General features: G+C 34.1%; 1 protein-coding gene across 3 annotated transcripts in view; it reads right to left on the reverse strand.

The window, feature by feature from the left end:
* Positions 1 to 20,286, reverse strand: part of LOC145293023 (phosphatidylinositol 4-phosphate 3-kinase C2 domain-containing subunit beta-like) — a 264,977-nt gene that overhangs the window by 67,209 nt on the left and 177,482 nt on the right. For all 3 annotated transcript variants that reach the window (XM_080139309.1, XM_080139311.1, XM_080139310.1), the window contains 4 exons: positions 10,235 to 10,355; positions 4,632 to 4,743; positions 4,390 to 4,463; positions 1,742 to 1,811 (listed from right to left, as the gene is read on the reverse strand). In XM_080139309.1, the coding sequence (XP_079995435.1) occupies positions 1,742 to 1,811; positions 4,390 to 4,463; positions 4,632 to 4,743; positions 10,235 to 10,355 (377 nt within the window). The remainder of the gene's footprint in view (positions 1 to 1,741; positions 1,812 to 4,389; positions 4,464 to 4,631; positions 4,744 to 10,234; positions 10,356 to 20,286) is intronic.

The following is a 20,286-nucleotide window of genomic DNA, read 5'->3' on the forward strand; positions in this document are numbered from 1 at the left end:
CACAAGCAGCTTTGATATTTGACATGCTTTTGAAGCCCTAACAACTTTGTTATGTTTTTTATCAAGGAGTCACCACTTATCAAGGCCCAGAGGCCACTCGAGGATAAGGGTTATTGAGTATACAGTAGTCAATGGGATAATATTGTAGTAATTGTTAGTAATAGAAATTTGCTAAATTGGATTACTTAAGTGGGGGGGGCAGTTCATCAAGAATTTGTTTATGTTGGACTTGAAGACAACCAAGTTGTAGTCTGCTGAGATGCAAGCAAATGGAAGAGAGTTCCACAGCCATGCAGTTCTAAGAAAGAAGCTTTGTTCATGGAATCTACGTTTTGATTTAGGCACAGATAAAGAGTGGAGAAAATTGACAGTTGTTTCAGCTAGACGGATGTTTTTCGTGAAAGATTGGCGAGGGGGGGGGCAGAGATTGGAGCTCAGATGAGCAATTGCTGTGGAAATAATGATAAAGCAAAGACAGGCTCGCAACGTCTCTTCTGTGGGAAAGAGGTTGCAGGGGAGAGAAAAGGGCATCCCCCCAATAAGCTACGAAATCTATTTTGAACTCTGTAAAGGCAGAATAAGCTGCTTCTAGCAGCTCCTACCCAGATGTGGCAACAGTACTCCATCTTTATCTTTCTAATGACATCAATTAACTCTCAGACTATGGTCAAAGAACAAACCAATGTCATATAATTCCCAACTGTTTATATTTCCATGTATTTGCACACGTTTTTATTTTTGCCTATCCAATGACACATCTTTTTTATCATCATAGAAACAATGGTAATTCTTGTTTGGCACTTTTCTTGTGTATCCTTCATTTATGACATGCTTTTCTAACAGTCTTTTTATGTTCAATCCTGACAAATTAAATAAACTAAATGTTATAGCAAACCAACAAGTTCTCTATTATCTTTTCTTTCCAACATTAAATTTCATATTTTGTTGGTACAACAATAAAGACACACGCGTGTGCACCACCGATGCTAATATACAACGAATAATGCTTGCTTATGTGCACAGAGAATAAAATTATATTTTACCTGTACATATGCAGGTAAAAACGATTAAATTGAATATCAAATATTAATATTTCATTTCAGAATTTTGGAGATATGAATTACTTATTTAGATTACTATTTTTCTAGCCCTAACACACATAGGCCTATGGCATAACTGATAAAACTGTTGAGTAACTCGCAACAATCTTCTGGGAGTTGATGGTTCAATCCTCACTACAGGCAATACTACCTAAGAATAAAAAATAAATTGCTTAACACTTCTACCTAGTCATGGCTGATGAAATAAGGACAATCTACCCCCATAAACTAAATAAAGGGTTCCATCCAAAATTCTGTACAGATTCCCAAGTTTGATATGAAGATTCTTGAGTTTGATAAGACATACCTGAAGGAAGTTAGGTTACATAGGTCTAAACATGGTAAAAAAAAAAAAAAACTAAGATGAGAATACTAGGTTTCCTTACTTCAGACGGTACTAACTAAACATAAGATAAAAATTACTTAACACCTCTACCATGGCATGGCTGACAGAACAAGAAAATGGATTAAATAAAAGGTTCAGTTTGAAATTCTCCATAGAATTCCCTAGCTCAAAAGACGTACCTGAAAACTGCTGGAGGTTACATTAGCCGTATTGTTATGAAAATAACAACGGAGATGTCAATAGTAGTCCAACTAATCCAAATAGTGATACTCTACGTCGTCAAATCATATCTTACCTGAAGTGCATGGTCACTTAATTTTTCAATTTCTTTATAAAAAGTATCCATCAGAATGTCCAGATTATCCCTGAAAAGAAAGAAAAAATCTTAAGTCAAATTTTATTCATTTTAATTTTTTATGGAATTTTTTTCCAATTTTTCTTTCTTGCTCGTATTAGTATATATAAATGAATGCAATGGATTCGATGGTATTTGAACTCTGCATGACAGATTTCATAGGCATTCACACTATGCTGATTATGCAGCACACACAAGAATTAAAGTAAGAATTAGAAAGTGAAACAAATAATGATTTCTTACAAAGAATAAAAACTTTTACAAATAAATATTCTCAAATTAAATTTTGTAATTCACAAAAGGTTTTAACTTTTTTTTTTTTTTAAACTGATAGAAAAAAAAATAGAAAAGAAAAACGTTTACTTTAAAGAATGACATCTTTTCAAATCAAATATTATTACATCACTAATAATATAGAGCATATTTTTTCTAAATGCAAGAAAAGTTCAGGTGCTGAATTTTTTTGTATTTGTTTACAAATTTTGATAAATGCAATTGACAAATTTTTGCTTATTTTGCATGTCCATGAAAAGTTGCATGGAGAGAAACGTTATGAGAATGATACAATGGATGTGTAATGCAAGACAGACTCAAGATCTAATGAACTCAGATTAAATCTGGACAGTATCGTGCTTTGTTGTTTTACGGTTTTTTGTGTTATTTATGCCAAATCCAGTAATTTTGAAAACAAAGTGTTTTATGCTTCAAGTTCTTTATACATTCAAATATTTATTCATGGTGTTTAGTTTGGTTATTTTGTAGAGCATGATTAGGTTCTCATGAAATTTTTGTCTCCCTGTTTATAGTCTCGCTTTTTTTCTTTCTCATATGCCATTATTCCCAATTTGTAGGTCAGCATCAGTGGACTTTCTTTTTTTTTCACCCAAACCGTCATAAGAAATGCGTTTTTTTCTTTAATTTAACCTATTTCATACTGATATAAATTATTATTGCACAGTAAAAACAAATTAAAACAGAAATCATTTTTCTTATGGCGAATTATTTAATCAAGTAAAAATTCCATTTTCTTGATTACTAAATTTAAAAAATAATTCTAGCAAATTTGAAGGTTCTCATGTACCTTTATATGGAATTTTTACTTAATTAAATAATTCGAAATAAGAAAAATTATGGTACTTGTGCATCCATGTTACCTCACTGAAATATTATTTAGAAAGTCATTCTTAACATGGGAAGGGTGTATTGTAACTATTCTGTACTTTCACATAACAATAAACAAAAACATTGTAAAAAAATTTAATTTAACTTGAAAATACTATTTTTAAAACAAGCAAAGTAACATAGATGCACAAACATTATGATTTTTGTTTTAATTTAATTATTTTTACTGCGTAATAATTTATATGAGTATGAAATTAGCCTTAAAAAAACATTTTTTATGAACGTTTTGGTAAAAAAAAAAAAATAGTCCATTGATGCTGATCCATGCCTTACAAATTTGGCATGTGAGTGAGAAAAAAATAATACTATAAACAAGGAGACAAAAAGTTCATGGGTACCCATGATTGAGTTTTACAAAGGGAAAGGAAAAACAATAACGTAAATGTTTGAGGTATTTAAGTCAGGAGGCCAATATCTTCACACAGCCTGATCTGGTAGCATCAGAGGACATCAGAGGGCGATGCATGTAGAACAAGAAAATTTTGATGGATGATCATGTTGAAAGAATGGATAAGAGATCCTGGGTCAGTAGATGTAGAACAGTTGATGTAGCAGGGTCAGCTCACAGGAGGAGGCCAAAGAAAACATGGTGGGAAGTAATAAGGATGGACTTGAGAGAACGGGATAAATAAAGACCTGGCAGAGATAGATTAGCTTGGATGTCAATTTCTAAAAGCCATCCAACACATATGAACAAATAAAAATGGAATATGATGATATAAATGATGATTCTATTCAAGTTGAGGCATAATTACGTTGACACGCTAGTTCCCGCTGGATCACCTGAGTTAAGCAACGTTGAACCTGGTCACTACTAAATGAGTGACCATTTGATACTTCCAGGTGCTGTATGTGCTCATCGCTTATCTCAGCAATGTTTCCAGTCGTCCTGGTCTTCTCCTCACCACTGGACTCAAGCAGTGCCGATTCAGGAGAAGTGTGATTGGGATTTGTGCAACCCTTGCCTCATAATTACATGCACAGCTGCTCCTACGAGGGTATCCTTTGTCTTTTGAGACTGAATGGAGGCATTGTTATTCAAGTTCAAGTATTGAACCGAGAAGATATTTCAAAGGCATATTTCTAAAAAGGATTAACGAACAAGTAATCATAATTCAAACCCTGGCTTTCACTTTATTTCTGTTCCATACATGCAAGAAGAAATAGAAGAAATTAAGAGAAAGAGAGAGTATGTAGGGAGGGACTGAGGGGAATAGAAAGAGGGGGAAATAGAGTGGAGAGAGGGAGAAGATGGAAATAGAGAGGGAAAGGAAAGAAGAGAGATATAGGAAAGAGAAAAATTGAAGAAGGAAAAACAAGCATAATTTTATTTTTTTTTTCTTAATGATTAACTTTTTTGCCTTTTGAAAAAATTTCAAAAAGAAAAAAAAAATTATTTTTTTTACCTTGTTAACTCTCCCTTCGTTCGGGTCTGGATGGAATCCCTTGGGTAATAAAGAATTTGTCGATCATCATCAACCTAAAAAATTTTGTAAAATGAAAAAAAAAAAAAAAAAAAAAAAAAGATCCAACTTTATTCAAAAATTCCTTTTCATCATTTTTTTTTTTTTTTTTTTTTTAATTTAAAAAGAATATAATCAAAATTGCGATATTAAATCTTCCTTAAATAGAAATTTTCTTCACTTACGGTTCGGAGAAGCTTTCGACGAATATCCTGTTGTTTCATCATTTGAAAGTGGATGTCAGTGTTCATCTTAAGGCATGAATGCACATATTCATAGCAAGACAATGCAAGGTCACTGTACAAAAAAAAAAAAATCATTAAAATTCTTTGATAAACATTTTTATATCTTATATATATATATATATATATATATATATATATATATATATATATTTATTTAATTTTTTATTTTTTATTACATTTTCACCTCAAACAAGGCACAGTGCCACTTTGATGTAAGGGGCTACTATCAGGGACATAGGTCGCAGGGATACTATGTAGGGAATTGAACAGCAAGATGTCCATTCACATTACACTTTAACTTTTGCTTGTCAGTACAGTTGGGAAAGCAGGAATCTGGAAGGGAGTTCCAAAGTCTAGCAGTTCTGGAGAAGAAATTATTAGAGTAGAAAGCTTTCTTACGTCTAGGGATCTCTACCGTGTAGAGGTGGGATTTTGCTGCTTGTCGGGGGTATTTACATTGAAGGGGTACAAGGGCTTGTACTTCGTTGGAGCATTCACTATTAAAATACTTGTAGAACAGGTAGAAGGATGCAGAATTTCGTTGATAGGACAGAGATTGAAGCTTTGATGACAGTTTAGGACCTATCAGGTTGGCGACTCACTTTTGAACCCTGTCCAGGAGTGAAAAACTAGTAACAGATGCACCAGCCCAAATGTGACAACAATACTCCATACATGGGCGAATGTTAGCCTTGTAGAGGTATGGATACTTTCAGGCGTAATAGATTCTTCCTCTTCCCCCAATGGTTTGAACATGATTTGCAAATGTCATCTGCATTGATAAACATTAAACAACCTGCTCCACTCCACCCCGCCCAAGCAGTCTTTTCATTTTCTGTGATAAAAAAAAAAAAGATGCGTTTCTTGTAGTCACATATTTTAGACCAATTTCCTTTTTCATTAAAATGGCTGGACTAAAATGCATTGCATTGAAGGGGTGGAGAATTAATGGGCAGATTCTTAGACTAAAAATAAATCCATGAGCAAAAACGTTATCAATGATGATTTTAAAAGTAAAAAAAAAAAGTAGAGATACAGGATACTTTCAGGTGTAAGTAGCTTTCTCGCACAGTAGAAAGAGCCCACCTTCTCCATAGCAGCCTTGGCAATGCTCTCAATGTATCTGCTCCAGCTCATGTTCCCTGTGAACAAGGAGTTTGAAAGAAATACTTTCAGGTAATATATCTTTAGGCATAGCTATTGGTGGTTGAGAAGGTTTGTTGTAATTATTGAAGGAAACAAGCTTAGTCTTGGCAGTATTAAATGTGACCATCCATTTTTGTCTCCATCCCACTACAGATTGGAGGTCTTCTTCTAGTGTTTTTCCATTTCCTTACGTATGTGTTCATTTGTTTTCCCCCTCGTGCCTGTTATAGAGCATGGTGTCATCAGCAAATATCCCTATCTTAGAAACAATTTTATCAGGGAGGTCATTTATGAATATTAGAAATAATAATGGTCCAAGGATAAACCCTTGAGGTATACCCGCATTTATATTATACTACGGGGGGGGGGGGGCACCCGGCGTTGCCCGAGTGTTTGGAGGTTGGAGGTGTGTGTGGTCGGGCAGGTTGGGGGGGGGGGGTGTTAATGAAAACCTAAGAATAAGCGAAGTAAAACAGAAAACAGAAAAACAAACATTAAAACTTATCTGAAAAATAAAGCAGAGGGTACCCGGGGGGGGGGGATCAAAACAAAAAAAAACTAACGTAAGGCAAACGAACGATGTTAAATGTAAAAATCTGAAAAACAAAAAAGAAAACAGAAAACGAACGTTAAAACTTCTGAAAAATAACCCCCCCCCCCCCCCAAAAAAAAAAAGAACATGTGAAAAATGGCTTAAATAAGCCTGTTTCAATATTAAAATTTAAAAAATCGGTGGGTACCCGGGTGTTTTTGGGTGTGTGTGGTCGGTCGGGTTTAGGGGGTGTTAATGAAATGAAAACCTAAGAATAAGCAAAGTAAAAAAAAAAACAGAAAAACAAACGTTATGTGAAAAATGGCTTAAATAACCCTGCTTCAATATTAAAATTTAAAAAATCGAAGAAAAAAAAGAAAAGACATCTCACACCACGATTCGAACCCAAAACGTTTAGATAATGAACCAACGCTCTAACCAACTGAGCTAACACGACGTACATGAAATTGTGTCAGTTCTTCAAATATTTAAACTAAATCAGGTTATGACATCGTCTGATGCATGCGTAGAACTGATCTCGTTATGAGAGGACGGTTTTTGGTTTTTCTAACAGAAGGCCATATTTGCTGACTTTTTAGAGCTATGCAGGCCAAAAATAAAATTTTTTTTTAAATGACATGAAAGTGTTTTATACCATTTTGCTAATTAGCTTTGCTTTTTAGTAAACCTGGTTCTCCAAAACCTCATTCTTTTAATCATTTTCTGAACAAAAAAAAACACCATACTATTTTCACACATTCCCATTTGTAAAAAATTTTTCTGAATATTTTTACGTTTTCCATACAAGCTCTGTGAACTGGATTAAAGACTTTGGCAGGCCGAATCTGGCCAGTGGGCCATAGTTTGGAGACCTCTAGCCTAGACTGTTGGCGTTAGTACTGAGGGAAAACACCCAGCTAAAAGTTGGAAGCTTATCTTATGTTACACTGTCTCTACCTATCGTTGCTCAGAGTATTTTTATTTACAACTAGTAGGGCCACCCAGCGTTGCTCAGGACTGTATAAAACAATGAGAAAAATGAAGTTGATTTTGAACATCCCTGTTATTCTTAAGATAGAGGAATTTTTAATATCTATGTATCATTTGCCATCCCGAGCTAAAGAATATTCTACCTACTTTAGGGCGGGTATTACACAACATATGTATGAAATAACTGTACCTTCCCTAGGATAGGAAATTTACAGTATGTATATGAAAAATTTTCCTTTCCTAAGGCGAGTAATGTACAACACATATTTAAAATAATTTACATAATTTTCTGTTGTGCTAACTTTTCTGTATATCACATGTAAGAGTTTGTTTGTTTTTACATCAGGGTGCTATAGTGAAGAAGCACCTTATTTCTTATGTAAACGTCACTGCTTGAATATATTACATGATTTTCGGTTTTGATTACTTTTATGTACGTCACAGGTAAGATTTTCTTTGTTTTTCATATGGGTACTATACTGTACAAGTACCTTATTTATTGGGTAGGATACTGCACAAGTACCTTTTTTCTAATTTGAAAATGAAAGAACTCAATACTTTATGTAATTTTCTGTCGTGCTAAATTTTCTGTACATCAGAAGTAAGAATTTGTTTTTTCATCTGGGTGCTATAGTGAAGAAGCAACTTATTTCTCATATTCAAATAATTCTACTCAAATATTTAACGTGATTTTCAGTTTTAATAACTTATGAATGTCACAGGTAAGATTTTCTTTGTTTTTTCATGAGTACTATACTGCACAAGTACCTTATTTCTTGGGTAGGATACTGTGCAAGTACCTTATTTCTAATATAAAGACAAAACTACTCGATTTTACATAAGTTTTTCATATGAGTACTATACTGTACAAGTACCTTATTACTTGGGGAGAATTTCTTGTATACATAAATACATAAAAAAAATGTAAGTGATCATTGTATGTGATTTTTGGAATATGACATCTATACAAATATACAAACATATACAATATATATAATTCATAATTATCAGTTTAGGAGTGAATCCAATACATACAAATATATTAATTAATCCAATACGAAATGCCATTACTTGATCTATTTACGTAATTTTTGGAATGTAACAAATAAGCTGATATATCATATATATATTTGGAGTATGACATTTTGGTTAGATAGTACATCAAAAACATTCTTCTGTATTTTTTTTAATAAAAGTGTTCTTGTAAAATTATTACATAATAACATTTAAAAGTCAAGAATATCGGAATGTAAAAAAAAAAAAAGAGGAAACGGTGAAGTTTGAAACCGCAACACTGGTGATAGTAGATGGTCATGTTATCCACTGCACCAAAGGGACAACCGCTTTACAAGAGTTGTGAAATAACTAATTAAATAGATGTCTGTGTTTCTATCTACAATGCCTCCCCACGGGACAGAGTTAGACACCAGGGTCGTTTTTTAACGTGGAGAAAAGGAACAAAAATAAAAATTGTCTCAGTCGTGAAGGATTTCTCCTCCACTGACAGAGAACAAGAAATTGAAGTGCAGCATCTGAAGAACAGATACTACACTTTGATCTTTTCCCGAAGGCCAAGTCTATGTTACAGGATGTACACATGCGCAGAACGACACTGTTGTGCTACACTTGCCAAGTTGTCATTTCTTTCAAGTTTGAATCCCTTTTGAACCGCTTAGCAATTATTTTAACCAAATAAATAACCCCAATAAAATTTTGCATCAAAAATGCAATCTTTTGAGCTACGGCACACTATCCAATGATTATCCGTCTAGGAGGTTAGACGAATCCAGGGATTTTGAAGAAAATATTTTTTAATAAAATATATATTTTTTTCCAAGTTGGTTTCTATTTAACCCATAGTTAGAACCCTAACAAGTACTACCACTCCGGGTCAGAGTGGACCTGGAAGCAATGGCAATTAAAGGGTGGCTCCACACTCCACAAAGCCCGCAAGCTGGGGCCTCACCATCGGATATAGTTTAAGGTCATATCCAGGACCCCGTCTGGAAGGAGATATAATTTGAAAAACAGAGACAGACACACACAGACAGACATAGTGAGATTTATATATTAGATTTTGTATTATTCAGATGACTATTCTCATCTAGGTTGTTATTTTCATAATGCTTCGGTCGATATAACCTCTGACCTTCTTCATGTGCATCGCTGCAGACGTGGGAATCATTGTCTCAAACTTGGTAACTTATATGGAACTTTGCACTGAATGTTTTATTTAATTCAGAGGGGGGGGTTAGTTTGTTCTATTTTTGTCAGTCACGAGAGGATAGAAGTGTTAATTTAGTTATTATTGGTCGTGGTAAGAAGTGAACCATTCAACCTTCAAAACTGATTGTTAATGAACCTCTTTATCTCTTGCACAACATGTCCAAATTCGAAAGGATGCAACTGAAGATCGGAGATTACATCTGCTGAAACGTTGCAAAAATAACAACCAAGATGAGTATAGTAGTCTGAAATTTATCAATCCTTTCAAGCCTTCTTGGATGTAATTCATCAAAGTCACCATATGTCTTTTTCAAGGTTCACGATTCTTGTGATGGGGGTGGGAGTGGGAGGATTGTAATTCATCACATTGTACACAGCTAATAGAATTATTTGTTGTTCTTTTTGTTACTTTTACTCTGTCCATAGAGAAGTATGAAAAAAAGATCAACATTCATGCAAATGCCACATCAAGAAATACTTTGGACAAAAAAAAAAAAAACAGCTGTTTTGTGTCTACATGCACACACTATATTACAAACCCCCAATAATTCAAATTTTTTTTATATATAGAAATCGCCACAGACAAAGCATGGATTTAATTAAGTGGGATTTGTTGGAATAGGGTGGGGCAATAAATACATTGACTTACTTGAGCAGGTATTCAGACCTGTCAAAAACTTTGAGGACATAATCACTTGGTGTTGCTTCTCTCAGGGTCCTTTCATGGGAGTAGAGACATTGGTAGATCACATGTTCAACTATGGCGTTGACTGGAAAGAGATAGTGTGACGAAATGAGAGAAACAATACAATTTAAAAAAAAAAACATTCATTTTTAGCAAGTAAATAAAAGTAGATTTTTAGCCCGTTAAAAATGGACCAAAGTTCGAATGAGTACTTTATGGCAAATTGATAGTTGAATATGATTAAATTTGTTCTCATTTTCGCATTAAATACCAATCCTGAACTAAGCACTGAATGGATAACATAATACTTGGTTCACTGCACCGTATCATAAAGGTTCATACAAAATTTCAGCCAGATCAGACCAGTAGTTTCCAAGTGGACTGAACAAATAAACAGACTAAGAGAAATATAATATATCTCAGGGGTAAATAAGATGATGGGATTAAAAGTAAAACGGAAAATATTTTCATAAAAATTGACAGAAATCATTTTTCATTTAATGTCTGCTTTATATGTCTGCCATTTATAAATTAACTTCCAAACTAACCTATCTCTGGCCAGGTCTTTATTTATCCTTTTTTTCTTGCAAATCCATCCTTCTCACTTCCTGACATGTTTTCCTTGGCCTTCATTTGCCAAACGACCCTGATATCTAAACTGTTTTACATCTATAAATCCAAGCAATTTTACCATTCTTTAAATGAAACTAAACCAATCAAGTATTGATCATTATCAATGAGTCAACTGCGTTAAAACATTCACTACATGTTTGTCTTTTACAAATTTATAGTTGGTTGTTGTAATTTTAATGCGGCAACGTTACAGTGTCCTGTTAAGTACATCAGAAAATCTGTCTTTTTATTTCCTCGACAGACATTGTTGCATCATATATTTGTATTTCAGTTATCATTAACACATGATTTACAGTGAAATGTTATTTATTGTTGATTTCAGAACCATAAACGATTAGCATGTGAAGATATAAACATGCAACGCTGTATGTTTAGTTGGGTGCACAGATGCATGCTGCAGACAGCAGGACTGCAATGGAAAAATATTAAGCTAAGAGAAAAGACCATACATGAAATTGGCTGGATTTTTTAAAATAATATTGAGAGAGGAAAAAGAAAGAAAAGGGAATTGGGGGGGGGGTGAGAAGGATTGACGAAAATAAGTTTTTAGGAATTCTGTCACAGAAAAAGACATAATAGAAATAAAACTTAAAAAACATTTAAAAAAAAAAAAAAAAAAAAGAAAAAAAAAAAAGAAAACCACTCAAAAGACAAATGGGTTATTTCATAAATAATCACAACACAAATCAAAACGTGATAAAATTCCTTTGACCCCCCCCCCCCCCCGAGTACATGGTTAGAGACAAGGTCAGCATTTGATAGAGGGGCACTCTCTAGGATGCAAATAAGAATTGCCTCAGTTTACAAGAATTTCTCTCCTGTCCCCCTCCGATGAAGTACAGAACAGATATTACACTTTGATCATTATTTTTTTCTTCACAATTATTTGAATTACAGTTGTTTTGTATAAGAAACAAAACATTCCATTTCAATGTGATGGGTGGGGGTGAGATATGAAATTAAAATGAACATCAATTCAATCCCAGCTGCACGATTAAATTTTGTTTTCAATTAAGAAAATAACTGAACTCGGTTACAATTTACATTATTACATTGTTTTAAGAATGAAAAAATGTTTACATTAAAAATCAATTTTGCTGAGATAAAAAAGAATCAATATAAAAAATTGCAATCAGTTAATTTATATAAAATCAGCTGTAACTGGCTGACGTTACTTGAAAGTCATTTTACTTATATCCTTTATTGTAACATAGTCATTAATATGTAGGGCTCCAACACGTTGTAGACTTCATCACAATGAATATAAGAAAGGAAGAGGAAAGAAATTCAACTCTGTTTCAGGTTTTAACAAAAGACCTTTATTCCTCCTTCTCCTGCCACACATGATTTCTCATCTCGCATTTCGCAGTGATATTACCTACATCTCTAATGTTATCATTGGTCTGGACACACGTTCTTCTTTTTATAATCTTTTTCCTTCTTCCTTGCCGTAACGTCACCTTGCACATGGCTCGGTCATTTGCATCCAGCTGCTATACACGAATCCGTGCTCTGTTACAGTTTTCTGGTTTTAACCATACAATATATTTTATTCATTTATTTTACCAAATTATTATTTTTTTTTAATAGGATTTTAAAAGCTAAAATTAATTCTCCGTTTGGCCATTAAATTATTAATTGAACAAGATTGTTATTAAAGTAATTGTTGTTAAGAAAATGTTACTCTAATCTTTATATATAAAGTTGATTGGATGTAAAAATTTACAATTTTTTTTTAATTAAATGTGAATTTAATAAGAATTTTAAAGCTAGTTTAAATGACTTTCTATTCTACAGTATAAAGACTTTCAAATCTCTTTTAAAGGGTTACAAAGTAATTTTTACTATTAATAAAAAGATTAAAATGACAAATTTTTTTTACAAAGAAAACTGAAAAGCATTCTGAGGGATTTAATCTTGTAATTATTTTTTACATAGGATTTTTAAAGGGGTTTTAGTATTTCACACAACTGTATTTTTACTACAATAAATAATCAATGGTAAATATATATAAAAAAAATAATGTGCAAGTTACATAGAGAAGAGAAATGCAGACACATGAAAAGTGGTCACACAATTTTATTAATAGAGAGATAAGAAAAAGGTAAAGAATTTTGTAAGGCATATACATATTATATAGAAAATGTAGACTACAATAAAAAAAAACAAAAAACATTTAATACTAACGTTGTTGAGCAAAAGAATATATATATATATATATATATATATATATATATATATAAAGAGGGAGGCTCATGTGATTTGTGGTTTTATAAAGTAAAGAACTTTATTGAAAAACTGACAAAAAGATTTAAATTGAACCCCCTACGCACACAAACACAGATTGGGTCAAAAATAAGGGAAGGGGGTGAGGGTCCTGTAAAACCAGAAAGAATATCTCACTTACCTCGAAGCCACAGAGAATAGTAAAAAACTAAGATTGATACTATTCTTATTCAGTTTGACACGTGTTACTAGTTTGGGCCGGGAGGGGGGGGGACTACCCACATCCTATGTAGATGCAGGATTAAGTTGCTAGAAAGGTGCAAAAAAAAAAAAAAAAAAAAAAAAAGAGACCAGCAATGCATTTTCTTGTGCACAATGTGCATTTAAGGGATTCCTTTTATTTTTTATTTTCTGTATGCATCAACTGCAGGTAACATAAGATTATTTTTAGAAGAAAGGCAACACCACGATGATGCACTTCAAAAAGAGATGATGAACACTAACAGGGTCACCTGATTCTGACCAGAATAAATTTTACTTTTATTTATTTATTTTTTTAAAAAATATTATCATTACCTCATTTTGTTGGGTTTCTAGATGTGACTTAACAAAGCAATTTCTTAAAACAAACAGAAATAGCGACAACATAAAACAAATGAGATGCATCTTTTCAAACTTGGAAACATTCCATTGAAATTTGTAAATCTATGCCGAACTGGAATTTCAAACTGAACCAATTATCCAATTAACAGGGTAGATTGTTCTCATCCTATCAGCCATGAACAGGTAGAAGTGTTAATTCATGTTATTCGCAATTATTATCGCCCAATTGTCAACCAACGCCTTCAATCATTAGGCTATAAGTCCATGCGGTTCACTTAAACTTGGAGATTACACGGCCTAAAACGTGAATATAACAAAGATGAGAATAGTCCTCCAAATAATACAAATTATTAATCCTCATCTCAAAATTTCTGAAACATCTTTATTGTTTAAGAAAGAATAAATAAAATAAAATTAAAAAAAAAAAATTTTCTGCATCAATTTTAATTTTAGTTCTGCCTACTCTATTTCCCAACCCCATTAACTTCTGAAGCTCTCCTGCAACCATTCTAGGTACAGCACTAATCTGCAAGGTTGCAGTTTAGATGGAAGTTTTGGATGGGAGTTTTGGAAAGTATGGAGTACTCTTTAGTTAATACTCCTGAGGTGTTGTAGTAGTATCTGTCAGGGCTACACCTATTGGTTAAACAGAAATTATCATTTACAAATATGAGATATGCAGTTATAATCATCCTGACACACTGGTTTCTGAAAGATTATCAAAGTTAAGCAACATGTAGTTTGGTTAGTACTTAGATGGGTGATCAAGTGTGATACATAAAAACTGATCCTAGTTCCCTTGCAAGCCAAGGATCACCTACGAATCTAGAATAATAGCAAGTAACCCATGGAACATTCATTTCCTTTAGTTCAACGTTTATAAGTTTATCAGAAGTTTTTTTCTGATAAATCTATTCTATACAGATGTCGGCAAAGTGACGTTAGTTATATTGCCATTGCTAAACATGACATCTAAAAAAGGAATCTAAAAATGATAAAAAAATATGGGGAGCAGGGGCGGGGGTGCTCAGTTTCTTAATGCATCTAAATGATGAATGCAGAAAAAGACAAGCAAAAGAAACTGGCACACAAAAAAAAAAAATAAAATAAAAAAAATTTTCAAATATATTCTAAGATGGATCACTGCTGCAACATCCGGAGATGTGCCACTCACAGCACTATTTCTTGCCTTGAGTTCCAAATTAACTTTGCAACATCTTAATAAGGGATGACCTCTTTTGTTCTCTACAACCTCTTTCTTACAGATGTTGCTAGTCTTTCTCTACTCTATTGTTATTTCCATGGAAAGTGCTTAATCACACTGCAATCTGATTCATTCTTGTAATTTACAGTAAGAACTCTTCTTCCTACCACAACTGCAAAGAAGTTTCCTTTCTTCCTATATGTTTCTACCATCAAACGAAATCTCCATGAACAGTTTTATTTCCAAGAGCGTCTCCTCTGTGGAACACATTACAATAAAATTGCTTCCCTGAGGAATATAAAATGGTCCTCTTCCAATCTAATAACATTTATCATAAACATTTTTTATGCCATATATATTATTCCTTAATTGGAATTCATTTTTGAGATGAGCATTATATATATTAATTTATTTTTATTTCGGACTATTATTCTCATCTTTATTAGTTGTTGATTTTCATCTTTTATTGGTTTGTTTTATTCACAACGTTTCGGCCAACTATTCCTCTGGCCTTCGTCAGGTGGTAACCGCGACAGATAGGAACTTTGAATCTCCTAACTGCATTCTCAGTCATCACTGCCATCCGTAGTTGTTGTCGTCTCACCACATTTTGGCCAAGTAAACCTCTGGCACGCTTTGGGTGGGATTGAAACCGCTATCTTCAGACAATGTTCATCTGAAACTGTAGAGATTCAACGTCTCTATCAACTGCGCCACGGGCCCCGAAGGGCGATCAAGGTTGGATTCTTTGATCTTATAAATCCACGTTTATTTATTATCTGATCTTCCATAGTCGGGTCCGTACCGATTGGTATATATATTCTTCCTGAGAATAATAGTTCTTAAAGAACAGCTGGATTATATGAATTAAATATGAATAGAGGAGAATCAGACAATTGTCAGGAAGCAGAGACGAGTGGCCGATCTAATAATGTAATCAATGGCAGTGTGTAGATCCTTCGGTTGGTTGGTTGGTTGTTTTTGTTTTACGGCATATCAACCTTTTCCGGGTTATTTAATGCCGAATCCAAAGATTTTGAAGAAATTTTTTTAATAGAATATATTTGTTGTTTTCACGTTGGTTTCTATTTAAGCCATAGTTGGGACCCTAACAGGTACTACCACTCTGGGTCAGAGTGGACCTGGGAGCAATGGTAATTAAAGGGTGGCTCCACACTCCCTAAAGCCCACAAGATGGGGCCTCACCACTGGATACAGTTTAAGGCCATATCCAGGACCCCCATTGAGGGACTTTTACCCTCTGCAGGGGGGCAGTCGGTGTATTCTAATGCCCCACCAACAGGGCCTAGATCCTTCGGAAAAAAAAAACTTAGCATTGCGACGGGACATTGGAAGTGTAATAAAAGATACTTAAAGTTTGATAGGAAGTTGTCATGTGTTTAACTGTATGATACATTGCGAGTTGGAAGTATCTTTATTACAGAGTTTTAAATAAAGTGGAATAAATAAATAAATGGAAGTATCTTTATTACAGAGTTTGGCAAATAAAAGGAACCACAAACACAAGGTATGTCTCTTTGTCTGTGTGCCACGAATGCATAAAGTATTTGCTGAGGTTAGTAGTCCGTTTATCAAACGACCATGTTTTATTGAACTGTTTATGGATATGCGTTGCACACGCACACACATTGACACATTTATATGTGATACACAAAATATTACATAGACGTTTATACACCCATAACAATAGAGCGTGATTGAATAAATACATGAAAAAACAACGTAGAGGAGTTTGTCCACTAGACAATTATATACACATATTGATCTTTCAAAGTCAATGAAAACGTTAGACGAATATATACACTTTCAATGACAATGAAGCGCATACAGTTATACTATTAGATTATACACCCATGATGAAAGCTCACAACATTTGATGGCTATAACATATTGATTTGCAAAGGGTTAATATGCCTACATAACTCTATGACGAGAGTTTCTTTCCAAGAAATACCTATTATAAGCCATCCAAATATGTAATCAAATTTTCTTCATTCTATTCATTATTTTCAAATCTCTCATAATATTATTCGTCATTAAACTGACAACCAATTCGTCTCATTATCCTTTATCCTCAAGTGACTTTTAACCTTGATAAGTGCTTATTCATTAATTAGTCAAAATTGAGAGGAGGCATAGGGGCTTAATCCAACAATCCACTGCCTAATTTTTACATATCTCAATGTAGAAAGGATTTTTCTTTTATTTAAATAGTTTTATTGCTAAACCCTATAAATAGCAATTTTAATAGGGTTCATCCACTTGTTTTGGGGCAAAATACATATTACGAGGTACCTTAAATAAGTTTATAGACTTTTTTGTACAGGCATTTAAAATTGTTGTAGACTTTTAAAAAATTCAGTATGTTATTGCTATACATCTTATGAGATGACTGGCCAATTTTTATGATTTTAAGTTCAAATGAACAGTGACAGCAGAAATTAGAACACACCCTACTAAAGCCTGATTGTCACAGCTGGTGAATTTCCAAAATACAATCTGAATGTAAGGACACTTTAAAAGAACGATATGTAATAAAATTCTGTTTTAAACTTGAAAAAAAAAAACACAGAAATGTATGGAATGCTTCAATTATTAAACTACTTCTCTGATCATAAGAGTAACAGTTGGTGGTCAGAAATCAGAAACTCACAATATTAATGCTGAAATCTTTCAGGGTTCCATCCTGGGCCCAATTCTTTTCCTGATTTCCCAAATCACACCCTAAGATCATTTGTAGACATTTATGCTGACAACACTACCATCTATAGCAACACTTCAAAGACTGTAAATGACAAAGTTCTCTCTGATTCTCTCTCCTCTGATCTTCAGCATGTGGTGCAATGGGGAAAGGGATGGCTGGTTAATTTTAATGCATCTAAAACGGAGCTTCTATCTTTACATCATCAACGCTTTGATCCCCACCTGGCATCAATTGAAATGAATGGCTCGTGTTTAGGGGAGGCTTCATGTTTTGACAAGCTTCTAGGTCTAACCTTTACTCCTGATCTGAAATGGAACACGTACATCAAATCTGTTACCAAAGTCACTGGAAAAATAGTGGGATCATTCTACCACTCCAGTAATTCCCTACCTGTATAAGAGTCAAATTTGTCTTAGGATGGAGTACTGTTGCCACATCTCGGAAGGAGTTGCTAGAAGCAGCTTATCTTGCCTTGATAGAGTTCAAAATAGATTTTGTAGCCTAGTAGGGGATACCCTTTTCTCTTCCCTGCAATCTTTCCCACAAAACAGACGTTGCAAGCTTGTCTTTGCTTTATTGTTATTTTCATGGCAAGTGCTTGTCTGAGCTCCACTCTGTGGTTCCCCCTTGCCAAACTTTCACAAAAAACATTCGTATAGCTAAAATCACTATCAATAATTTCCCCCACTCTTTATTTGTGTCTAAACCTAAACATAGATTCCATGAACAAAGCTTATTTCTTAGAGCTGCACGCCTGAGAGTAACTCTTTCATTGCCCTGCTTTTTAGCTGACTACAATATGGTTGTCAACAAGTTCTTGAGGAACCGTCCCCTTAAGTAATCCAATTTACCAAATTTCTACTACTAACGATTACTACGATATTATCCCATTGACTGCCGTACTCTCATTAACACTTATCCTCGAGTGGCCTCCAGGCCTTGATAAGTGGTGACTCCTTTGTAAAAATAAAAAAAACTGCTTTTGAACCATCTTGCATGAATTGAGTATCAGTTTTTGAGTGGCATAAGAGATTCAAGGAAGGCAGGGAGTCTGTAAAGGATGATGAGGTGTGGAAGGTGTAAGGAAGTCAGAACACTAGAGTTGACTAGCTAAATAAAGAATTTCATGGATAAGGACCATAATGTGTCTTAAAGACAATAAGTGCATAGTTTGATGTCAGTGTGGGAACTGTACACACAATTATTTGCAAGGAACTAAAATGTGGAAGATTTGTGCGAAATTTGTTCCGAGAGTTCTCCATTCTTGTCAGACTATTTGACAAGATGGGCATCAAGACAGTTCTTCACCTTCCCTAGTGTCCAGACCCTGCTCCCTATGATTTTTGGTTATTCCCCAAGTTCAAGGAAAACCTTAGAGGCTGTTGTTGGGAGACAATTGAGAAGATGAAAGAGGCTGTGACGAGGGTCACTGACGCGCTCACACAAGAGTACTTCCATGGGACCTTCCAGAAGTTGTTGGAATGGTACAACAAGTGTATTACAGCTGGAGGAGATTACTTCGAAAGGGACTAGAGTTTCATGTGTGTACTATGAATAAAAGTGCCCATACGAAAAAAATGTCTGGAAACTTGTTAAAGGCACCTCGTAAGAAATTAAAGAATCTCAAGATAAAAAGTTTAAAGAATTTCGTTCTTTCACAAGAATTTGTAGATGGAATTGTAAAGAGAACAAATGCTGCAAGTTAATCAGATTAGAATAATTGATGGAAGAAAAGTTTCACATTCTTCTTTTTTCATCTAAAAGATGAAAAAGAAACAGGCAGCAACACCTACCACATCCCATCTTCTTGTCCCTGTTTTTTGGTCAGGATCAGAGCCTTTCTCTTCCTCCCAACTGATGGGTAGAGTAATTGAGAAATCTACAAGGAACCATTAAAAACCAAAGAGAAGGTGGGTGGGGCTGAAGAGGGATGTGTGTGTTTGAGAGAGAGAGGATGGAGTTGAAAGAAGTATTGTCAAATTCATTCTATGTCCAAAGAGAAAAATTGCTTATGAAGAGATGGGATAGAAGGGAATAAATAGTTTTTTTCCCCCCCATTAATACAAAAACATGGACCCCTTCTTCCCCCACAACACAATCTTTTCTCTCTCTCTCTCTCTCTCTCTCTCTCTCTCTCTCTCTCTCTCTCTCTCTCTCTCTCTTTTATCAGTTTTTTTTTCTTTTTTCCTTAATCAATTTGGTTTGTTAGTTGGTTTTCAAGTTTTAAAACTTCAGTAGCTTTATAACCATATGTTCTGAGATATTTACCTGAGGAAAGGTGACTCATCCATCATATATGAAGTTATAAATGGCAAATCATTTCTAACCCTTTGGATCACCAATTCAAATCAGCCTGACTGCATCTCACTTGAAGCAAATTCTTTATCGGTTTTGCCCATTACAGAGTTCCAATTCTGTTTCCACTTCCTATGAGATTTACTCACCTATCTTCATCAGAACTAATTTAGTCTGTTTTACATGCTGGCATGTGTTGGGCAACTTTTAGAAATAAATTAAGCTGTCTCTGGCCAAGCCTTTATGTATCCTTTTTTTTCTCTCTCAAACCCATCCTTATCACTTCCATGTTTACCTCTGGCTTCTCTTGTGAACTGACCTTACTACTAC

The sequence above is a fragment of the Euprymna scolopes genome, chromosome 14, assembly GCF_053919585.1.
Source record: "Euprymna scolopes isolate OS-2025 chromosome 14, ASM5391958v1, whole genome shotgun sequence".
NCBI classification, from domain to species: Eukaryota; Metazoa; Mollusca; class Cephalopoda; order Sepiida; family Sepiolidae; genus Euprymna; species Euprymna scolopes.